This window comes from Acomys minous (assembly GCF_964271855.1).
Source record: "Acomys minous genome assembly, chromosome: 18".
NCBI lineage: Eukaryota > Metazoa > Chordata > Mammalia > Rodentia > Muridae > Acomys > Acomys minous.
This window is the reverse complement of record NC_140501.1, coordinates 57,577,451-57,597,631: the sequence shown is the minus strand read 5'-3', so window position 1 is coordinate 57,597,631 and position 20,181 is coordinate 57,577,451. Positions and strand designations below refer to the sequence as shown.

Genomic DNA, 20,181 nt, shown 5'->3' with positions numbered 1-20,181 from the left:
GCTGAGCAGCCTTGGAGAGATGCTCATCTTTAGCCTATGCTGGAAGCCCAGAGAAGTTGCTTCTATGATCTGTGGAAGGGTGCAGCAGCAACAGGATAGATGAATTTGCTAGCAAGAGTGAAGGCAAACAAGCAAAATGCGAAGTTTTTTTTTTTTTATCTTCCAAGGCCTTTAATCTGAGCTTCCATCAGAAAATGCCACCCACATTTAGGGAAGGTCTTCCTATTCTGAATAATCTGACCCAGACAACACTACACACAACAGTCCAGGCCTTTTAATTGATTCCAGATGTCATCAAGTTGACACCAAGATTAATCATCAACACACACACACACACACACACAGATCTTAACAGCTGAGCCATCTCTCTAGCCCCTCCCTCCCCCGCCAATGAACATCTGGCCTTTTTCTGCAGTGTTTGTGACTGTCCTGGGGGACTGGCTGCCAGGACTGCTCCCAGGTACCTGGGTCTGCAGGTTAGCACCCATGGGCTTTGTTGTAAGTCATCATTCCTAGCAATAGAGCCCTGTACTGAGCTGTATGATTCTTGCATAAACTTGAGGTATAAAATTAATGGGAACCTGAGAAGCAGTGCTGGCCCTGCCTCTCCAGTGGCATACTGCTCGGATTGGATGTGGCCCCCTGTGACACCTTTTAGGGCTGGAGACTTTCATTTGACTTTGTAAGCCCAGCCCTAAGCCTTCTGCCTTCCTAGCTCTGGGAGTGATAAATCACAGAAGGCAAAATGCACGTTCTTTGCTCTGGGGAGCCAGGCCCCTCGCTGGCTGCGTGTGTCCACATGGCCGGCAGAGGGCGCACTTGCACCAATGGCAGAGGACCCACTTGCGGATTACTAGACCATGTCAAGTCTACCGACTGATGCTGCCCAGACATTCAATGTACATCTTCAGAAATGCATTAGGATATCATCAGTGTGCAGAACAAACCCAAATTACGCTTGGCCTAAGACACAAGACTCGTACAGGAAGGGTCGGCTCTGAGAACAGGAAGCCAAATATAAAGTTTCCAGGTCAGTTCCTGGCTGCTATTATTATTATTATTATTATTATTATTATTATTATTATTATTTTATTGTTTTACTTTTTTTTTGTTTTTCTGACACACGGTTTCTCTGTGTTGCCATTTGCTCTGTAGATCAGGGTGTCCTGGAAATCACAGAGATCTGCCTGCCTCTGCCTCCAAATGCTGGGAGGCTTTAATTTTTATATTGGAATAGTCTTGACATTCATTAGTGAACCCCCTCATCTCAGAGGAAAATGGGGTCTATGAAGCTGGTCCTATAAACTCAAAAGGATGTGGCTGAAAAGACTAAGCTGCTCTCTGAAGTGGGTGTTAGGCCTGTGCTAACAGTGGAGAGTGGTGGCTAGCGGGAGGAAAAGGCAATTACACTCCCACTGCTGTTTCTCTATATATGTGCATTGAAATAGAAATATTTAGAACCTGGGTTCCAGCACCAGCACTAAAATACGACTTTGTGTGTATAGTTCATATGTTTGAATATGTACTTTTTAGCGCTTTTAAGACCAGCGGTTCTCAACTTTCCTAATGCTTTGACCCTTTAACACAGTTCCTCATGTTGTGGTGACCACACCCCCCAAACCATAATATTATTTTAATTGCCCATTCATAACTGTAACTTTGCTACTGTTATGAATTATAAAGTAAATATTATTGGAGATATAGGTTTGTCAAAAGGGGTCGCAACCCACAGGTTGAGAACTGCTGTTTTAGACAAACAGCCCAGCCCAGTGTATGGTTTGAAGGCATTTAGAGTACCTGCGCTACAGTTCTGATTTGTCTTAAACTCTCTATGCCTTTATCTCCCTGCTGTCTATACAAGAGGTTAATAACTAGCTGCTTCACTGGACTATTTGAAAGGTGAAATGAGCTCATCTTTCTAAGCTGTGTTCTGTGGATCATACGTGCCTACTCACCCTGCACAGGAAGCCCATTGACATAACCAAACTGTGGACGCCACCGAAGTCCGACTTGGTGAACTAGTGAGCTTTATTGGTGTTATGTACAGGAATATGGGAGAAGGCTTACTTACAGGAGCAGAAATGACTCAAAGACACGTTATCACAGAAGCCCACTGCAGCATGAGTGACAACTCACACACCCTGGAAGCCAGGAGCACTCTGCACAGCCTGGAGCACTCTGCACAGGCTGGAGGCAGCTCAACAGGTTGCAGAGTGCCCGTTCCAGGCGGCTCAGTTGGTCTAAACTTCTTCCAGGCTGCTTGGATGGTCTCTGCTTCTTTTAGATAGCTAAGCTTGTTTAACTCTAACCCAGTGTTCACAACCTATGTATGGGTCATGACAGGGTCACTTAAGACCATTGGAAAACACAGATATTTACTTTACAATTCATAACTGTAGCAAAATTACAGTTATGAAGTAGCAATGAAAATAATTTTATGGTGGTGGTGGGGGACCAAAACAGGAACTGGATTAAAGGGTCAAAGCATTAGGAAGGTTGAAAACCAGGGCTCAGTATTGCTTGTTCTTGGGAGGGAGGGATTTAGTGAATCTGCTCAGTTTCAGGGACTTCCTGAAGCTATTTTAAATAATTTATTTTTGTCTTAAGGATCTTTATTGCAGGATGGAGTGTTTGACTCTTGTAGGAAATTGACTACACAACAGCTGTCAGGATAGTGTTGTTGTTGTTGTTATTATTGATTATAAATGTAAACTATACAACACTTTGGAAAGATACTATTTTAATGAATATGGGCACCATTCTGAGGATACTTTTTAGAAGATTTGGAATAGGCTTTGAATACGTGGGGGTACTTGAGATCAGAATCAGCCATGGGAAAGGGGATTTGGTGCATGAGAGACCCACAAGAACAAATCTCCTAGGACTAGGAGCTGCAGAGTCTGGGGCTCAATTCCAAGGCTCTCCTAGTCAGATTGAAATAGCTCAGAGATGGAGCACAGGGGGCAGGATTTGGTTGGTATTAGAGGACCTTACTTGGGAAGAAGCAAAAAGCAAAACAAAATCCCCCATCCCTTAAGGAAATGCTACTGTCAGGAGATGGGTCCCAGCCTGAGCAGGGGAGCAAGAAGCAGTCTGGTGGAAGGGAGTGGGGCTGTGGGGGAAGCGCCCTGGCTTCACGAGGGCAGGACAGACAGAGTGGTTGAATAAAAAGACTGGGAGCTGGAGAGATGGCTCATAGGTTAAGAGCACTGACTGCTCTTCCAGAGGTCTTGAGTTCAATTCCCAGCAGCCACATGGTGGCACACAACCATCTATAGTGGGGATCTGATGCCCTCTTCTGGCCAGCACATGTCCATGCAGGCACAGCACTATATGCATGATAAATAAATACATCTTAAAAAAAACAACAACTGTATTCTTTGGAAAGCAAGCACAGTGAAGTGAGGCTGAAGATTTTAAGGAGACTTAACTAGACCCGGTTGTAATGTAAGAACCTGCCCGTGGGGAGAGAAGATCCTAAGCCCTGACCCAACCTTCCTGGCAATCCTGGGATGTCCAGGAATCTCCTGAGCACCATGTTAAAAATCTTGTTAGGATTGTGATTCCTTAGGGCCAGAATTCTGCCTCCGAGGCTGCCTTGACAGCACACACTGGAGGAGGCTGTGGGTTCTTCGACTCCTCTGTCCTTCCTGAGAACAGAGAGCAACAGTGACTGCCAGAAGTTCAGCCATGGAGCAAAGGTGTGAGAAGACCTTGTCGCTCAGCTCAGGACCGCCTTTGCAAGGTCCCAAGTGGTAAAGAGGATTGCAGAAGTCTTCGAGTAAAAGCCCTAACTCCAGGACTCCTGAAAAAAAGCAGGTGGGGCCACCCAACCCAGTATTGCCACTAAAGAGGGGGTCGATAGTGAAGGGCAGAGAGAATTGTAATAAATGTCACCATTTTGGGAGGAGGAATACATGAAGAAGTTTAATGACCCCAAATTAGGACACTGACATGGTACGAACTGGATCTTTGTTTGTTTGTTTGTTTTTGTTTTGTGACAGGGTTTCTCTGTATAGCCTTGGCTGTCCTGGACTCACTTTGTAGACAGGGCTGGCCTCGAACTTATACCGATCCGCCTGCCTCTGCCTCCCAAGTGCTGGGATTAAAGGCGCGCGCCACCACAGCCGGGCTATGGACTGGATCTTAAGCTGTACACTTTAGCTCTTAGGTTTAAGTAGAGAAGTGTGTGCAATTAAGCAGTCCTGATCACGGTGGGTCCTGATAGATCCTCGCCAGGTTGTTCAAAGAGGTTATCTCGCTCATCACTTGAGGGGACAGTTTGATTCCCATCAGATGACTACTGCAGCGCAGGGGGCTGCTGTAATTGGGTGATCTGTTGGTGAGGCTGCGCTACTCCTAGAATCCGAGGTGAGTCCCGGGGTGAAGACCGTGAGGCACCTACCTTCTCAGGGTCTGAAATGGGGCAGATGTGAGAGATCTGTTCCTCTTTGTGCAAGCAGCCTTGAAGGATGAGCTAGCCCAGGCAGCCCGGCTTTCAGAAGCACGTACCAAGTAATCACTATGCCACTTAGGCAGGTACCTGACCCTAAATAAGATTTTTTTTTTTTTAAACTTTTTAAGGCAGCCATGTTAGGCTTTCAGCCTTGTGGCTTCCTGTGAGAAGTCACCACTTTGCAGCAACGGGCAGTTTTTAAAGGACGAGTGGGTTAGAAGAGGAAAGGATCCTCGGCTTATTGACTCCCTCCGCCACCCCTCCAGGGCTGAAAAGAAAAGCAGCTGCTTTCATGGCGTGGAGGCCCAGACCTCCAACAGTCAGGGAGATCTCGTGAGGCGGAGGATGCTAGCAAGAGCATTTCTAAGGGTCAGGTGTGTTGGCTGGTGTCATCCCAGCATCGGAGACTGGAGCTGAGGCAGGAGAATAAAGAGTTTCAGGGCAGCCTGGGTTACACAGTGAGTTCCAGGGCAGCCTGACCGATGCAAGACGCCGCCATCTCAGAAAGAGGGCCAGGCATAGAAAGCCCTTTAGGGATCTTCTCTCAGAAAGAAAGAGGGGAAGAGAGTAAATGCCTCAAGGGCCGGAGTGTCTGCTAAAATTCCACACAGGCATCTTTTCACAGGCTGCCACTGAGAGGCTTGAAATGTTCAGTTGCCCCTGATCAAGCTCTCGCCAAGCCAAATAGCCGCCCAAGAAACGGCTACTGGCAACACAGGCTGTGCGGTATCACACTAACTTTAGAACTGTTTCCAGGGGAAAATGAGGCCAGGCTGGATGGAAATGAGAGGGCTGGGGGACGGAGTTGCAGAAGTCTGACATACACACACCCAGGGGGCAGGGCTGGATACTGCTGTTTCAGCCTTTAACCTGTTCAAACGCAGGTGATGCCTGTCTTACGTCACAGTATTACTTAAGATGCACTTTATGTTATGGTTTGGTTGTGGTTTTTTTTTTTTAAATCAACAGAAGTTTGTAATTTCAGCTTTTAGTTATTCCTCCTAAGTGCTAAGTGAACAAACATGACCTGAAAAAGCCTTCAGAGTCTTTTGAAATGTGAGCAGGCCTTTTATTTCCCTGTGTGAAAGTTAAATGCCCCAAACTACTGTTAAATACAGTGGAAACGTACTCCTCAGGAGCAGAGGGCATAGAAAACAGCAGAGAGGGACTCTCCCCTCAGCCGGTGTGGGGGGCTGAATTTCTGTAGTTCTGGTTACTGAAGAAGGTAGGAAAACACATTTCTCTCTGGGACAACAGAAGTCTCTAGAAGGTTTGCCCGTGTCTTCTATCTCCTTTCTCATGGCAACCCAGCTTATCAGGATTCAGGACTGGGGCCCCACCTGGAAGATTTTGTTAGCGTCTCTTCTCCTCTTAGGCCCTAACCAACTTTCTACAGTTGCCACCTCAAAATAAACTTAAAAATTTAGCCTTCCTCTCACTCTGGCTCCATCTTTTGCTCTCTCATCTGTTCTATAAGCTGCTCCTCCACGTTGTATAAGCTGCTCCTCCACATTCTATAAGCTGCTCCTCCACATTCTATAAGCTGCTCCTCCACATTCTATAAGCTGCTCCTCCACATTCTATAAGCTGCTCCTCCATGCTGCTTCTCAGCAACACCTTCTTCCTCTGCTGTGGTCAGAAAGATCCTTTAAGATGTGAAACTGGAGCCAGGAGTGGTGGCGCACACCTTTAATCCCAGCACTCGGGAGGCAGAGGCAGGTGGATCACTGTGAGTTCGAGGCCAGCCTTGTCTACAAAGCGAGTCCAGGACAGCCAAGGCTAACACAGAGACACCCTATCCTGAAAAAAAAAAATGATGTGAAACTGATTATATACACCTGATGTCTTCCCTCAATGTAAAATAAAACCTATCAATAGTAACAAGATGGCAGGGCCAGAGAGGCAGCTCTACACTGCCTGGTGCCTGAAAAACTCCTGCAATCTTTTAGGCCATCCAATTAGGTAGAAGTGGATTCTTGACTTGGACACAGGAAAGGACTTCAGGGCGAGCCAGCATGAGTTGGGGCTTACTGAAAGATTTTTTTCAAGTACTTTTTTTTTTTTTTTGGTTTTTTTCGAGACAGGGTCTCTCTGTGTGGCCTTGGCTGTCCTGGACTCACTTTGTAGACCAGGCTGGCCTCGAACTCACAGCGATCCGCCTACCTCTGCCTCCCGAGTGCTGGGATTAAAGGCGTGAGCCACCATGCCTGGCTCCCTTGTTCTATTTCTTAACACAGGAATTTGGGGATCAGGTGTCCACGTCTCCTAAGGAGTCAGGGATGTTTCATTAAGATCAGGAAGTGGGGCCTGGAGAGATGGCTCAGAGATTAAGAGCACTGTCGGGTCTTCCAAAGGTCCTGAGTTCAATTCCCACCAACCACATGGTGGTTCACAACCATCTACAATGAGATTTGGTGCCCTCTTCTGGCCTGTAGGCACACATAGAGGTAGAATACTGTATAAGTAATAAATAAATAAATCTCAGAGGCAGAGAAACATTTGGCCTGTTACTTTCCTAATCACTGACGCTTGTGTCCCCAAAGATGGGATTCTTTCTGCTGTTTGTTTGTTTGTTTGATTAAAGGCATGCACCACCATGCTGGGCTTTGGACTTGCTTTGTAAACAAAGCTGGCTTGGAACTCACAGAGATCTGACTGCCTCTGCCTCCTGAGTGCTGGGATTACAGGCATGTGCCACTGTGCCCAGCTAAAGGTGGGACCCTTTTTTTTTTTTACATTAAAAAACTTTTATTGTAGTGGGGCAGTAGTGGCATATACTTTTAATCCCAGCACTCAGGAGCCAGAGGCAGGTGGATTGCTGTGAGTTTGAGGCCAGCCTGGTGTACAAAGTGAGTCCAGGACAGCCAAGGCTACACAGAGAAACCTCATCTCAAAAACCAAACATACACACACACACACACACACACACACACACACACACACACACCACACACACACACACAATTTAATAGCCAATTTTTCATTTCTTAGTTTTTATTTTTTTAAAAGATTTATTTATTATTTATACAGCGTTCTACTCGCCACAGGAAGACATAGGATCTCATGACAGATGGTTGTGAGCCACCATGTGGTTGCTGGGAATTAAACTCAGGATCTTTGGAAGAGCAGCTGGTGCTCTTAACCTCTGAGCCATCTCTCCAGTCCCTCATGTCTTAGTTTTTAAATAATAGAAATACATAGGGGAAAAGAAAGAAACACATAGGAGGGGGATGTCAGGAAACACACAGGAACTTAAGGACAATTGGTATTATCATTTTGTTGGTTTTTTGAGACAGGGTCTCTCTGTGTAATAGCCCTGGCGCCTCCTGGAACTCTCTTTGTAGACCACTCACTCACTCACAGCCTGGTCCCTCTGCCTCCTGAGTGCTGGAATTAAAGGCGTGCACCACGACACCTGGCGGTATTATCTTAAAATATCTATTCCCAGGACCCCACTGCAGGTCTTCTGGCTCCAACTTCTGTGGAATTCTGTTTATTAGTGTCAAGGATACCTCCCCATGACTTTGTAAGGTCAGGGGGAGGGGATATTGCCTTGGGGCGTGCATGTATGCCCATGCCTGAGTGTGCGTGTGAGGCCAGGAGTTGATGTGTATTTCTTGACCTCTCCACCTTATGAACTGTTGATACAGAAAGTGTAACTTTCCCTCAAAGGGGATAAGAAGTCACTCTGGAGCTAGAGAATGGTGACTCTGGCCTGGGAACACAGGTTACCCCAAATTCCGTATCTCAATGTGGCAACAGTTTGGTGAAGTTTTTATAGTAACAGAATGAAGAAGTCAAGGTACCTTTCAAGTACATTTGTGAAAATGTTAATTAGGTGGTACAGGACCAGTCTGGTCTACAGAACAGTCAGTGCTACACAGAGAAACCCTGTTTTGAAAAACAAACAGCCAATCAAACAAACAAAACTCTTGTTAATACCCCCAAAGAAAGATCTAGGACCATTAATCACCTCTACTTGTTTTACAAAGTTTTCATATTGATTAACCGCTCTTCGTCCTTTGCTGTACTTTTTCCCTTTAGTTGGCATACTGGACATGTGGCCAAGCTCACTTACCGTGTTTAGGCAATTAGGGTTGGGACTTTTCCCTTAAATTTTTACTTTTACTATAAGCCAAAAGGAAGCTGGGCCAATTTAACATCTTTTGTTTACATGGGCACTGACAAGCCAACTTAATATTGTGTAAATGACATAAAAACATAAGCAGCCGGGTGTGGAATTACGCCTGTAATCCCATCTCTCAGGAGGCAGAAGCAGGCACTGTGAGTTTGCGGCTACAATGCCAGTCCAAGACAGCCAAGGACACACAGAGAAACCCTGTCCTGAAAAACAACAAAACAAACAATCAAAAATACTAACAACAATAAACAATCAAAAACCCAAAACAACAACAAAAAACCCCAACCCCCAAAACATAAGCATATGCAGATGGTCCACATATGCATAATCATATATAAGGAGAGATTTTTTTTTTTAAAAGACCAAGATCTTGGATGCTACTATCTGTTGGGATTATATTTCCTGTAATCATCACTGTGAAAAAGAATCTTAACTCAAGGGTCCTCAGCAGATATATATATATCTATAGCCATTGTTCAACATGTAGTCCAACCTTAATAAAAACTGTGCATTATCAGTTTTATATGAGGAGCCTCAGCCATCACTGAGATTATTAAGGAAAGAAGTGTGTTCTGGGCTGGGTTAGGGCAGGTGGCTCTACTTCTGACCCTTGCAGTCACTTGGGGATACTCTTCCGAGTGCAGCCTTGGAGCTGGCCTTTATTATAAACACTCTGACATCCCTACCCGTCACCTTTCACTGCTGTCTCTCTCTTGCCATTCTCCTAGGAAGAGCACTGCCTGTGTCTTGTCTCTCTGTCCTTAATCCTCCTTTACCCTTCACAGTGGAATAAAGACTGGCCTGTGTGGCTGAGTAGTAGGTCAGCAGGCCCTCCCAGGCCGAGTTTCTCCCACAGTGATCTCTAGCCGACAGCATCCACTACAGTCTTTGTCTACAGCAAACACATCATTGTAACACTTCATGTGCCTGGGGTGCCTCTGGCGTTTGAGGCATGTATGGTCATGAGGGATCAGTACACAGTTCTCTCTAGGTATTTATGCCTTGGTCCCTACCCTTTTGAGGTTCACACTGTATCTGCCCTGGGCATTCTGGTTCCCTCCCCAGTTTAAGCTGCCTTTTCCTCTTTCTTCTTCCTGGTTCCCAAAATATGCCCTTTTTTTTTTTTTTTTGGTCTTTTGAGACAGGGTTTCTCTGTGTAGACTTGGTTGTCCTGGACTCGCTCTGTAGACCAGGTTGGCCTCGAACTCACAGCGATCCGCCTGCCTCTGTCTCCCGAGTGCTGGGATTAAGGGTGTGCGCCACCATGCCTGGCTTATCTTGAATTTTAAGTAAGTGTCTTGTGTATCTGATTCATGGAGCTATGCCTTGTTTATTTAAATATGGTGATGATGATGATTTGTGTGTGTATACCATCATGCATGTGCCATGGCACAAGTGTGGAGGGCAGAGGAAGCTTTGAAAAAGCCCTGCTCAATGTAGCCCCTAGTAAGCTCAGTCTCCATACGAGTCGCCCAGTAAGGGGAGCAGGGACTGTCTCTACTGTGACTCTGTTGCCTGCTCTTTGATCACTTCCCCTTTACCAGGCTGTGGAGAGACTGTAACCTTCCTGGCCTTAGGCTGGGCCCAAGGTGAAAGTCTTGGGTAGCTTGACCCCACTGAGACCTTGTCTCTACAAGCTGATAAAGATCTTAGATAGACTCGGAGAGGAAGCTTCATCAAAAGACAGCCTCCAGAGACTCCGCCCGGGGCACTATACCAATTAGGAGGAGAAAGACACCTGGGAATGTGACAGAGATCAGAGGTTCCTGCCCACCGCACGGGAGTTGGAGGATTTGGCTGCGGGCAGGGGCTCGGTGGATTCCTCCAGGTTCTGTCCACGGAAGGTGCGGCTTCTGTCAGATAAGAGGATCTGCTAGAATCCCGAGATTTACGCCAGAGGAAGTGCCCTGTGGAACTGATACCCAGAAGGTTTCCTTCTTGTTCTCCTTAATCTCCTTTCCCCCCTGTCCAGGGTGGTCTGATTGTAAGGGAGGTGCATTCCTTTAATAAATTCCTAATAAAGTAGAATCATTAAGGAATCAGAGCCTATACCAGGCCACAGAGGAAGAGGATGCAGGCAGTCCTGATGAGACTTGATAGGCTGGGGGTCAGTTGGTAGGGGAGGAGGGCTCCCCCTTTCTGAGGACCAGGGTAGGGCATGGGAGGAACAGGGAGGGAAGGATGGTGGCATGGGAGGAACAGGGAGGGAAGGGTGGTGGCATGGGAGGAACAGGGAGGGAAGGATGGTGGCATGGGAGGAACAGGGAGGGAAGGATGGTGGCATGGGAGGAACAGGGAGGGAAGGGTGGGGCTGAGAGGAGACAAGGGAGAGGGCTACCATCAGGATGTAAAGTGAATAAACTAAAAAATAATAATAATAAAAAATTGGTTCTCTCCCACCTACTGTGGTTTCCAGGATTGAACCCAGGCAGCAGCCCTGACGGCAGCACTCTTCCTTGCTGAGCAACTCCACTGGCCCTTTATATTCTTTTTAATGGTTGTATGTTGTTATACACTATATTGTGGGTTTTTGTTTTGTTTTTTATATTGTGGTTTTGTTTTTCGAGACAGGGCTCCTCTGTGTAGCCTTGGCTGTCCTGGACTTGCTTTGTAGACCAGGCTGGCCTCGAACTCATAGAGATCCATCTGCCTCTGTCTCCCGAATGCTGGGATTAAGGCCTGTGCCACTATTCCCAGTTACCAGCGTATTTATAATGACCCACAATTTTGTGCGGGTATAGGATGAAGTTTTCATTTGCACTTACTTTTTATTTTTTAAGATTTCTGGCCTTAAAAAAAAAAAAGATTTATTTATTATTATGTATACAGTGCTCTGCCTGCATGTACACCTACTGGCCAGAGGGGAGCATCACATCACATTATAGATGGTTGTGAGCCACCATGTGGTTGCTGTGAATTGAACTCAGGACCTCTGGAAGAGCAGCCAGTGCTCTTGACGTCTGATCCATCTCTTTAGCCCTGCACTGACATTTTTGGTGCTGTACAAAAGCACATGACTGTTACAGGATATTTGATTATTGTACATTGAAACCTCCATTGTTGGTAAAACACTAAAGCCTAGATAGATGCTGTGTTTGTCAGATGCAGTTAGGTGTGTGTAGGCTCTGTTTTTTTTTTTAACAATTAAACTTTATTATACAACCCAACTAGCTTACACAAGAGGGAAAAAAGGTTAAAGGGAAAAAAGAGTGAACCTTCCGGTATCTGTTCCACGGGACGGGTCCTTAGGTGTCTCTGGCCTGCCTGCCTGTTCGCTGATCCACGTGTGCTCAAGCCAGGTCTCAACCTGCTGTTGTTCTCTCCTCCTGCCTGTCCTGCGGAAGGGTGGTCTCCTTCTCCCATTGAGGGTCGATTAGAAACACAATAGTCCAGGTGGAGTCCCCAGGTCGGCTTCCTGAATTCCAGGCCCAGGCTGGCTCCACCCAGTCTATCTCAAGGTATCCATGGGGTGCCCAAGGGTAAAGCCCGCCAAGACTGCTTTCACCTGTGACAAAGCGTACAGTCTTTCCCACAGGTGTGTCCTGAAAAGATGCAGTTTGGGTAGCCCTCTAAAAGCCTCCACAGACGAGAATGCTAAGGAGATGGCAAGTTCCTGTCTATTTTAAGGCGAGCTGCTTAGGAGAAAACTTGTTCTCGGATGGGTGGCCTGGAGCTACCCCACGGTAAAGGTGAAACGGTTTGGCCCCTACTGACCTGGCCTGGGCACCCCCACCATGGCGGTGGCATGGCTCAGCCGGCCAAGGGTGTAGGGGAGGAGGAGCTAGGGAATTCTATTAAGGCAATTGGAGCTTTGGGGCTCTTCTGCTCTCTCCCTTACCTGGGAAGGTTCTTTATGGAAGGGGCTCCTCTCTTTGGGCTTGGAGGAACAACACGGACACAGGTGAAACACAGTCTAGGAAAGACAGGTAAGGAGCTCTCCCTTTTCGGTTTGGAGGAGCTCAAGAGTAAGGTAGACTAGATTTCTAAAGTGCTAGTACTTGTAGAATCGGTTTATAAATAGTTATTTTGTATATAGTTCAGAAAATAAAGCTACCTTGCCGGGCTAGCAGGTTTTCACCCCAGTTTGTGCTTCTTCTGTATATATATATATTAGATAATTTAACCGGTTACAGGCGTTCATGGAGTTTGAGAGCCACCTCTTTTTCTTTTAGGCTCTTGATTCTATTGTACAATGTTCTCGTGAGGACTAAACTAGAAATTATAGGACTTGTTCTTCAAAATGCTGTAGCCGAGGCCACACGCTGTGTGTGTGTGTGTAGACGTAGAGTGGCAGTTTATTGACTTGGAAACGCACTTTTCCCAAGTTTGCTTTTTCGAGACAGTGTTTCTCTGTTAGCCTTGGCTGCCCTGGACTCGCTTTGTAGATCAGCACGGCCTTGAACTCCCGATCCGCCTGCCTCTGCCTTCGGAGTCCTGGGATTAAAGGCGTGCACCACCACGCCCACGCCTAAATTTATTGTCTTAAAGGCCCCGACTTTCCCAAGCGGAAGCGGACATGCTCCTCCGGGACACTTACCCTGCATTTACCTAATTTCCTTAGGCTTTCAGGTTTGGATCGGAACCATTTTTCATCATCTGTAACCACACAGTCTCTACATAGGAGGTGTTAAGTCAGGATAGTCAGAGCAGCTGCTGCTGGCAGATACTTAAAAACCAGTTAAAAGTTCTTTCTTGCCTCGGAGGGGAACCGCAGTAATGCTTTTAGATCCCTGGTCCTGAGATGTAGGCAAGGCGGTGTGAAAGGCTGGGCTTTATTTTTGTTCCTAGAAATGCAAGGAGCAACAACAAAAAGTACAACTCTCCAAACCCATCTTGGCGGTTCAGCGTCGCTGGAGCGCTCGCGCGATGCTGGGCCGACCCGGCGGTGCGCAGGCGCGCGGCGGCGCGTGGCCGAGGGCGTGGCCGCCGGGTCCATTTTGCGCCCGCGCTGCCCTGGCCACCGCGGCGGAGGTGAGCGGCGTCCTGGGTTTGGGGAGGATGGAGGGTCGCTGAGGCAAGCCGCGGACACCTGCGTGGGCTGATGGGCGGCGCGGCGTGGTGGCAGCCGGCCTGTGTCGCCGTCCGGAAGATCCGCGCGCCGCTGGGGAGGCAGCCTGGCCAGGAAGCCTAGGCACCGCGAGCTGCCTTATTTTTTGTTTTATTTATTTTTTGGTGGGGGTGATTGAAAAACAAATGGAGGGCCAAGAATGCGGATGTATGTGTATAACGCCCTCTCTCCTTTCTCTACAGCGTTCTTTAGTTTTACAATCAAAACGTGGAAAAAAAACAAAAATCGGTTTTTCCCAGAGAAATATAACCTGCACCTTCTTGCTGGGGACAGAGGTAAACGGTAGTATTTTCCTTTATGTTCTGGTATTTGTGAGGAAAAAGATGCCCGATTTTATTAGACCTAGAACCATTCCAGATGAAATTACGAAGAATATGTCCTCACCCACCTCTTTCAGCAATAAGGTGGCCTTTGTTTTCATATTTCAGAATTTAGACAGAATCCGTGCTTGCCATTCATTTCATTGATAATAATTATACACGGTTTAATAAAATTGTGCTGTAAAGGAAGAAAAGGGATCCAGCAGCATTTCTTATTTTTATTATTTTATTTTATTTTTTTTTTCGAGACAGGGCTTCTCTGTGTAGCCTTGGCTGTTCTGGACTCACTTTGTAGAGCAGGCTGCCCAGCAGCATTTCTTTTGTGTGGCTTGTCTTACTTGTCTGGCTACTGGGGCTGGAGAACAGGGCTTGAGTTTCCTGCAGCTCTACATGTTTGCATGGTGGGCACTTTTAAGAACGATGCCAGTATATAGGTATTCTTTCTGCTTCTGGGGCTCTTAACCGATTATGCCTTTTTCGTACATAAGCTTTGAGAGGAACCCAGGACACCTTGGGGTTTGCTAATATAGTCTGTGTACCCCAGAGCGACACCCCCGCCCCACGTAATGCTAAGCATCCATTGGATACAGCCTAGGATCACCTGGAAACAATCTGAATTGATGTTTTTCAGGTTGGTCTGTTGTTATGTCTTAATTCACACAGGAGGGGCCAGCACAGCCTTAGGCAGATGAACCTGGGCTACATAAGCCAGCCAAGCATGAGCCTATTATGGGCCAGAGACAGCCAGCAATCCACTTTCCTGGTGTCTGGCAAGTTCCATTGTGGAAGGCAGTGTGTGTGGAATAGCAAGCAGTTTTGTCTAGAATTCCTGTCCTGACACACCTCAGTGATAAGTTGTAACCTGCAAGTGTCAGTTGATTTTTTTTTTTTTTTTTTTTTTGTGACAACTCCCTAGGTAGACCAGGCTGGCCTGAACCAACATGTCTGCCTGCCTCTGCATTCAGTGCTGGGATTGGATTAAAGGCGTGGGCCACTGTGCATGGGTTAGAATATTAAATTCTTGATGTATTTTCTGGGTAGTGCTGAGCCCTAGAATTTTCAAAATTCGAGGTCTGTGCTTCGGCGTGGGAGGGCAAGGTGAACTGGGCTCAGCGCTTCACTTATGAAGCTGGGACGTGAGCTTCATCGGTTTTCACCCAGGCCCTTACATCTATTCCTTCCCCTTGTTCTCAAGGTACATAGAGTACATAGATGTGTAGGAATGGGAACTGAGTTAATCTGTTTTACGTTTTAAATCCAGGTGAATAATGTAATAAATGTGACTTGTTCAAGGTTTGCTAAGCTGTATAAAAGTGTGCTTTTGTTTTAAGGTGAAGAACTGCATGACGGGTAGGGTGTATTTATATTGACTAGATTTCATGATGTGTTTGTACGAACTATATATATACATGTGTGAGAAGTGTGCACTCATACACCATTTTTGCTTTTTTTTTTGTGGGGGGGGTGGTTGAGACAGGGTTTTCCTGTGTGTATACCTGTCCTAGACTCACTTTGTAGACCAGGCTGGCCTCGAACTCACAGCGATCCACCTGCCTCTGCCTCCCGAGTGCTGGGATTACCTGGCAGGCTTTTGCTTAAACAATACCGTCCTAAAACAAAACTACAGATAAATGACGAGAAAGCACATCCCTAAGAGGGGCTAGCACTGTTCAAAGAATAGGTCTCGAGAGGGAAAATGTATGCTTATAAGTAAAGATGGGAACAGAATTGCACCATGCCTCAATGTTAAATAACAGGAAACAAAAGTTACACCAGGTGGTCAGGATGAAAAGGAGAGAAGAGGGCACCTGCGGTAGAGAAAACGCGGGGGGGGGGGGGGGGGGGAGGGCAGGATACAGCAATAGGACCAACCAAGAGTTTAAGGCATGCAAAACTCATAATAGCCATTCAAAGTCATCATAATCATCCTGTAAAGGCTACTCATACACTCAGTTTTTTGTTTTTTTTTTTTAAGACCAGGTCTCAATGTGTAGCTCAGGCTATCCTAAAACTCCTGCTCCTCTTGCCGTAGCTTCCCAAGTGCTAGGTACAGGCTTACACCTACATGCCCAGCTGTGCATTCACTCTTTAATAGAAATTAATCTCCTTAAAACATCTATTGGGGCCGGGCATGGTGGCGCACGCCTTTAATCCCAGCACTCGGGAGGCAGAGGCAGGTGGATCGCTGTGAGTTCGAGGCCAGCCTGGGCTACAAAGCGAGTCCAGGACAGCCAAGGCTACACAGAGAAACCTTGTCTTGAAAAACAAAACAAAGAACATCTATTGGGGCTGGGCGTGGTGGTGCACGCCTTTAATCCCAGCACTCGGAAGCAGGCAGGCAGGCATATATCGCTGTGAGTTCAAGGCCAGCCTGGTCTACAGAGAGTCCAAGTCAGCCAAAGCTACACAGAGAAACCCTAACTCAAAGAAAAAACCAAAGCAACCCAAAAACATCTATTGGGGGTGCTGGAGAAATGGCTCACAGGTTAAGAGCACTGACTGTTCTTTCAGAGGTTCTGAGTTCAATTCCCTCCCAGCAACCACATGGTGACTGGTGCCCTCAGATGTACGTGCAGGCAGAGCACTGTAATAATAAATTAGTAACACTTTAAAAAAAATCTACTGGGGAAGCCTGCGAGATGGCTAAGGGTACTGCTTGCTCCCTGTGGGGCAGCGTGCTTGTAATCCTAGAACTGCAGAGGCCGGGACAGGACAGGTAGCTGGCTAGGCAGTCTAGCCTACTTTGCAAGCTCTAGACCAGTGAGAGAGTCTGTCCTTTCCCCGCCACCAGAAAATCCCCAAAACAAACAAAAAAATCCCGTAAGCATAAAATATATAAATAATAAAACTGAAACAGTAAATATTAAAACTCTTAACAGATACCAAGTTATGGTAAATGTAATAATCCGAGAGCCACCAGTTTTGCTATGGAATAATGCTTACTATAAAAGCCTGGTTTTGAGCCGGGCGTGGTGGCGCATGCCTTTAGTCCCAGCACTTGGGAGGCAGAGGCAGGTGGATCACTGAGTTTGAGGCCAGCCTGGTCTACAGAGCGAGTCCAGGACAGCCAAGGCTACATAGAGAAACCCTGTCTCAAAAGATAAAAACAACAACAACAAAAAAACAAAAACAAAAAACAAAAAAACAAAACAAAACAAAAAAAGCCTAGTTTTGGTTTTGAAACAGTTTCTTGACTGTCCTAGACCTCTGTAGACCAGGCTGGCCTGGAACTCAGAGATCCACCTGCCTCTGCCTTTGAATGATGGGATTAAAGGTGTGCACCACATGCCTGGCAAAAGCTTTTTAAAATTTTATGTTTAATTGTGTGTCTCTGTGCCTAAGTACAAGTGCCTACGTACAAGTGCCTACAGACACAGAAGTGACAGCTCCCCCTGGGGCTAGAGTTACCATAAGTTGTGAGCTCATGGGTCTTCTGCAAGAGGATATGCTTGCAGCTTCTTAACTGCTGTGCTAGGTTTTTTTTCCCCCGAGACAAGGTTTCTCTGCGTATCCTTGGCTGTCCTGGACTCACTTTGTAGACCAGGCTGGCCTCGAACTCACAGCTATCTGCCTGCTTCTGCCTTCCAAATTCTGGGATTAAAGGTGTGCGCCACCACCGCCCATGCTGTGCCCTTTTTTGTTTTTCTTTTCTTTTCTTTTTGTTTTTTGTTTTTTGTTTTTTCGAGACAGGGTCTCTCTGTGTAGACTTGGCTGTCCTAGACTCGCTTTGTAGTCCAGGCTGGCCTCGAACTCACAGCGATCCGCCTGCCTCTGCCTCCCGAGTGCTGGGATTAAAGGCGTGCGCCACCATGCCCGGCTTGTTTTTGTTTTTCAAGACAGGGTTTCTCTGTGTAGCTTTGGCTGGCCTGGAACTCACAGAGGTCCACCCTGTCTCGAAGTAACAAAAAAGCAAAACTCCCACAGCCAGGCCAGATGAGTCCGTGAGTCAGCTTCACCCGGGATCCCCATTGCAGAAGATAAAGGTGGAGAGCGACTGACGTTGGCCCTGACAGCTGTGTGCGTGTTTATCTTATCTGCACGTAGACACCACACAGAGAGTTGTTGTGACTGGGTATGTGTGTAGCTCAGTGGTAGACTGCTTAGCTGTGTACGGCTGGATTTAATCCCTCATTCCAACCCCCCAGATTACTATCTGATGGCTACTAGAGGACAGATTACTCCATCCTATTTTTATTACTTGGTAATATTTATGTATCCCTAAGTAAACTTGATAGAGAAATACTGATTGCTGACTTTGGTCTAGGTCTTTAGGGATTAAGGTACTTTAACGAATTTGTATTGAGAAATAGTGTATTCTTCATTAGGGATCATCCTCCCTTGAAGCTTGAGGACCCCAAGAGCTTTCTTTGGTTTATATGTATGTACACTCTATAGTTAGTACTACATTACAAATAAAAACTGAGAGCCGGGTGCAGTGGCGCCCACCTGTAATCTGAGCACATGGGGAGGCAGAGGCAGGTGGATCTGAGTTCAAGGACAGCCTCATCTACAAAGCATGTCCAGGACAGCCAAAGTGACACGCCCTGTGTGGGGGTGGAGTGGGGAACTGAGGACTTTAAAACATAACTCATTTAAAACAACACTGATAAAAATCATTGTATGTTACCAAACATAATAAAAATACGTTGATGAAGGTGACATTCTTTTTTTTTTTTTTTGGTTTTTAGAGACAGGGTCTCTGTGTAGCCTTGGCCATCCTGGACTCACTTTGTAGACCAGGCTGGCCTCGAACTCACAGCGATCCGCCTACCTCTGCCTCCCGAGTGCTGGGATTAAAGGCGTGCGCCACCACGCCCGGCGTGACATTCTTTATAGATAATAGCTTTCTGTCTTTGGGCAAGACTCTGGTGATGTAGCCTAGGGCTTTGTGAATGTCCAGTGTGCTTTCTACCAACTGTTGAGCTATATTCCCAGCCCTGGAAGTTTATTTGACTGAAAACAACTATTCTAATTGATTGACATACAAAAAAAATCTGGCATTACACAGGTTTGTAGCTGATAAAGGGAGTAACATTTTAATAGCTTTTTGAGATACTGTGCCAAACCTCAAAAATAATAGTGTTTTGGTCATGCTATAGTGAATGAGATAGTAATTATTGTAAGCTGTTTCTCTCTTGTTACTTTTTTATTTCTGTAGTACTAGGAATTGAACTCAGGGCCTTGGTATTCATGAGCTACACTCAGCTCTTCTATTTTAAATAAATCTTCTCTATGCATGATTTGTAATGTGACTTGAGGAAACAGATGATTGTTAGATAGGCCTCCAAACATTGACATATTTCATATTATAATAGACCCCAATAACCCTCACATTTATTAAGTTTACCATTTATCAGAGTCTTTAAGGGGACATTTACAAGTAACAGATACATTTTGCAAAAGCTCAAATTTTAGCATAAAACCCAGCCTTTTCATTGTCAGGAGGAACTGTATTCCTGGAAGTAGTAAGCTCATCTTATTCACCTTTGAGATGATGTCTGTCAGCTACCTAACAAGCGTGGCGCTGGTGTACACTGTTTCCCTAATAGAAGCAGCTGGCTCCTCTTGTAGTGCAGTCACGTGAGCCTGCTGCTCCCTTTAGACAGCATCTGCTGGCACGCACAAGTGCTTTTGTGTGTAGTTCTTATGCTGTGACACAGTAAAAAGACGTACACAAGAATCAGGCTTTGACAAAGTGAGTAATCTTTGTTGCTTCACCAAGGTTTTGTCATTTGTTTCTGAAGAAGTCTCATAGTGCAGACTAGGCTGGACCTTGCTTTGTAGCCTTGTTGGTCTTGAACTGATATTCTTCTCTATATATCTTGCTGAGTGCTGGGGTTGTAGCTGTGTGCTGTAATCAGCCTGGCTGAGAAAGCCACTGGCTGGCAGCGGCTTCCCCCTCGTCCCTTTGTGTGCTCTGAAGAACAGAGGCGTGGTGCAGCTCGGTAGTCCTCTTACAGTCTTTCTTGTTCCCGGTAAAGTTCCAGCAGTTTCTGCCTCCTGTTGCTTGATACAGTTGGTGCAAATGTCAGCGTAACACATCATTATGAAGAAGATGTTGTGGTCTCACCGGTTCTCTGAGAGAGGGGCACTTAGGTTTCTGCCCTTCAGAGAGGATTAATTCGGTAGCACAGCACATAGAGCATGGGTTTGGAATTAAAACCAACCAAGGAAAAATAACTCCCCTCTCAAACAA

The 20,181-nt window shown here is 46.2% G+C and overlaps 1 protein-coding gene across 9 annotated transcripts in view; it reads left to right on the top strand.

Annotated features, from left to right (window-relative positions):
• TRIM13 (tripartite motif containing 13) overlaps positions 1–20,181 on the top strand; it is a 35,668-nt gene that overhangs the window by 13,605 nt on the left and 1,882 nt on the right. Inside the window, exons 1-3 of one of the 9 annotated variants that reach the window (XM_084767459.1) lie at positions 12,102–12,286; positions 13,386–13,568; positions 13,848–13,940. The exons of 1 other annotated variant lie outside the window; for it this stretch is intronic. In XM_084767459.1, the coding sequence (XP_084623585.1) occupies positions 12,256–12,286; positions 13,386–13,568; positions 13,848–13,940 (307 nt within the window). In that variant the 5' untranslated portion in view covers positions 12,102–12,255. Of the gene's footprint in view, positions 1–12,101; positions 12,287–12,316; positions 12,524–12,981; positions 13,569–13,847; positions 13,948–20,181 lie in introns of those variants that run through there. 7 more of the 9 variants (XM_084767458.1, XM_084767460.1, XM_084767461.1 and 4 more) reach the window with 7 other exon arrangements.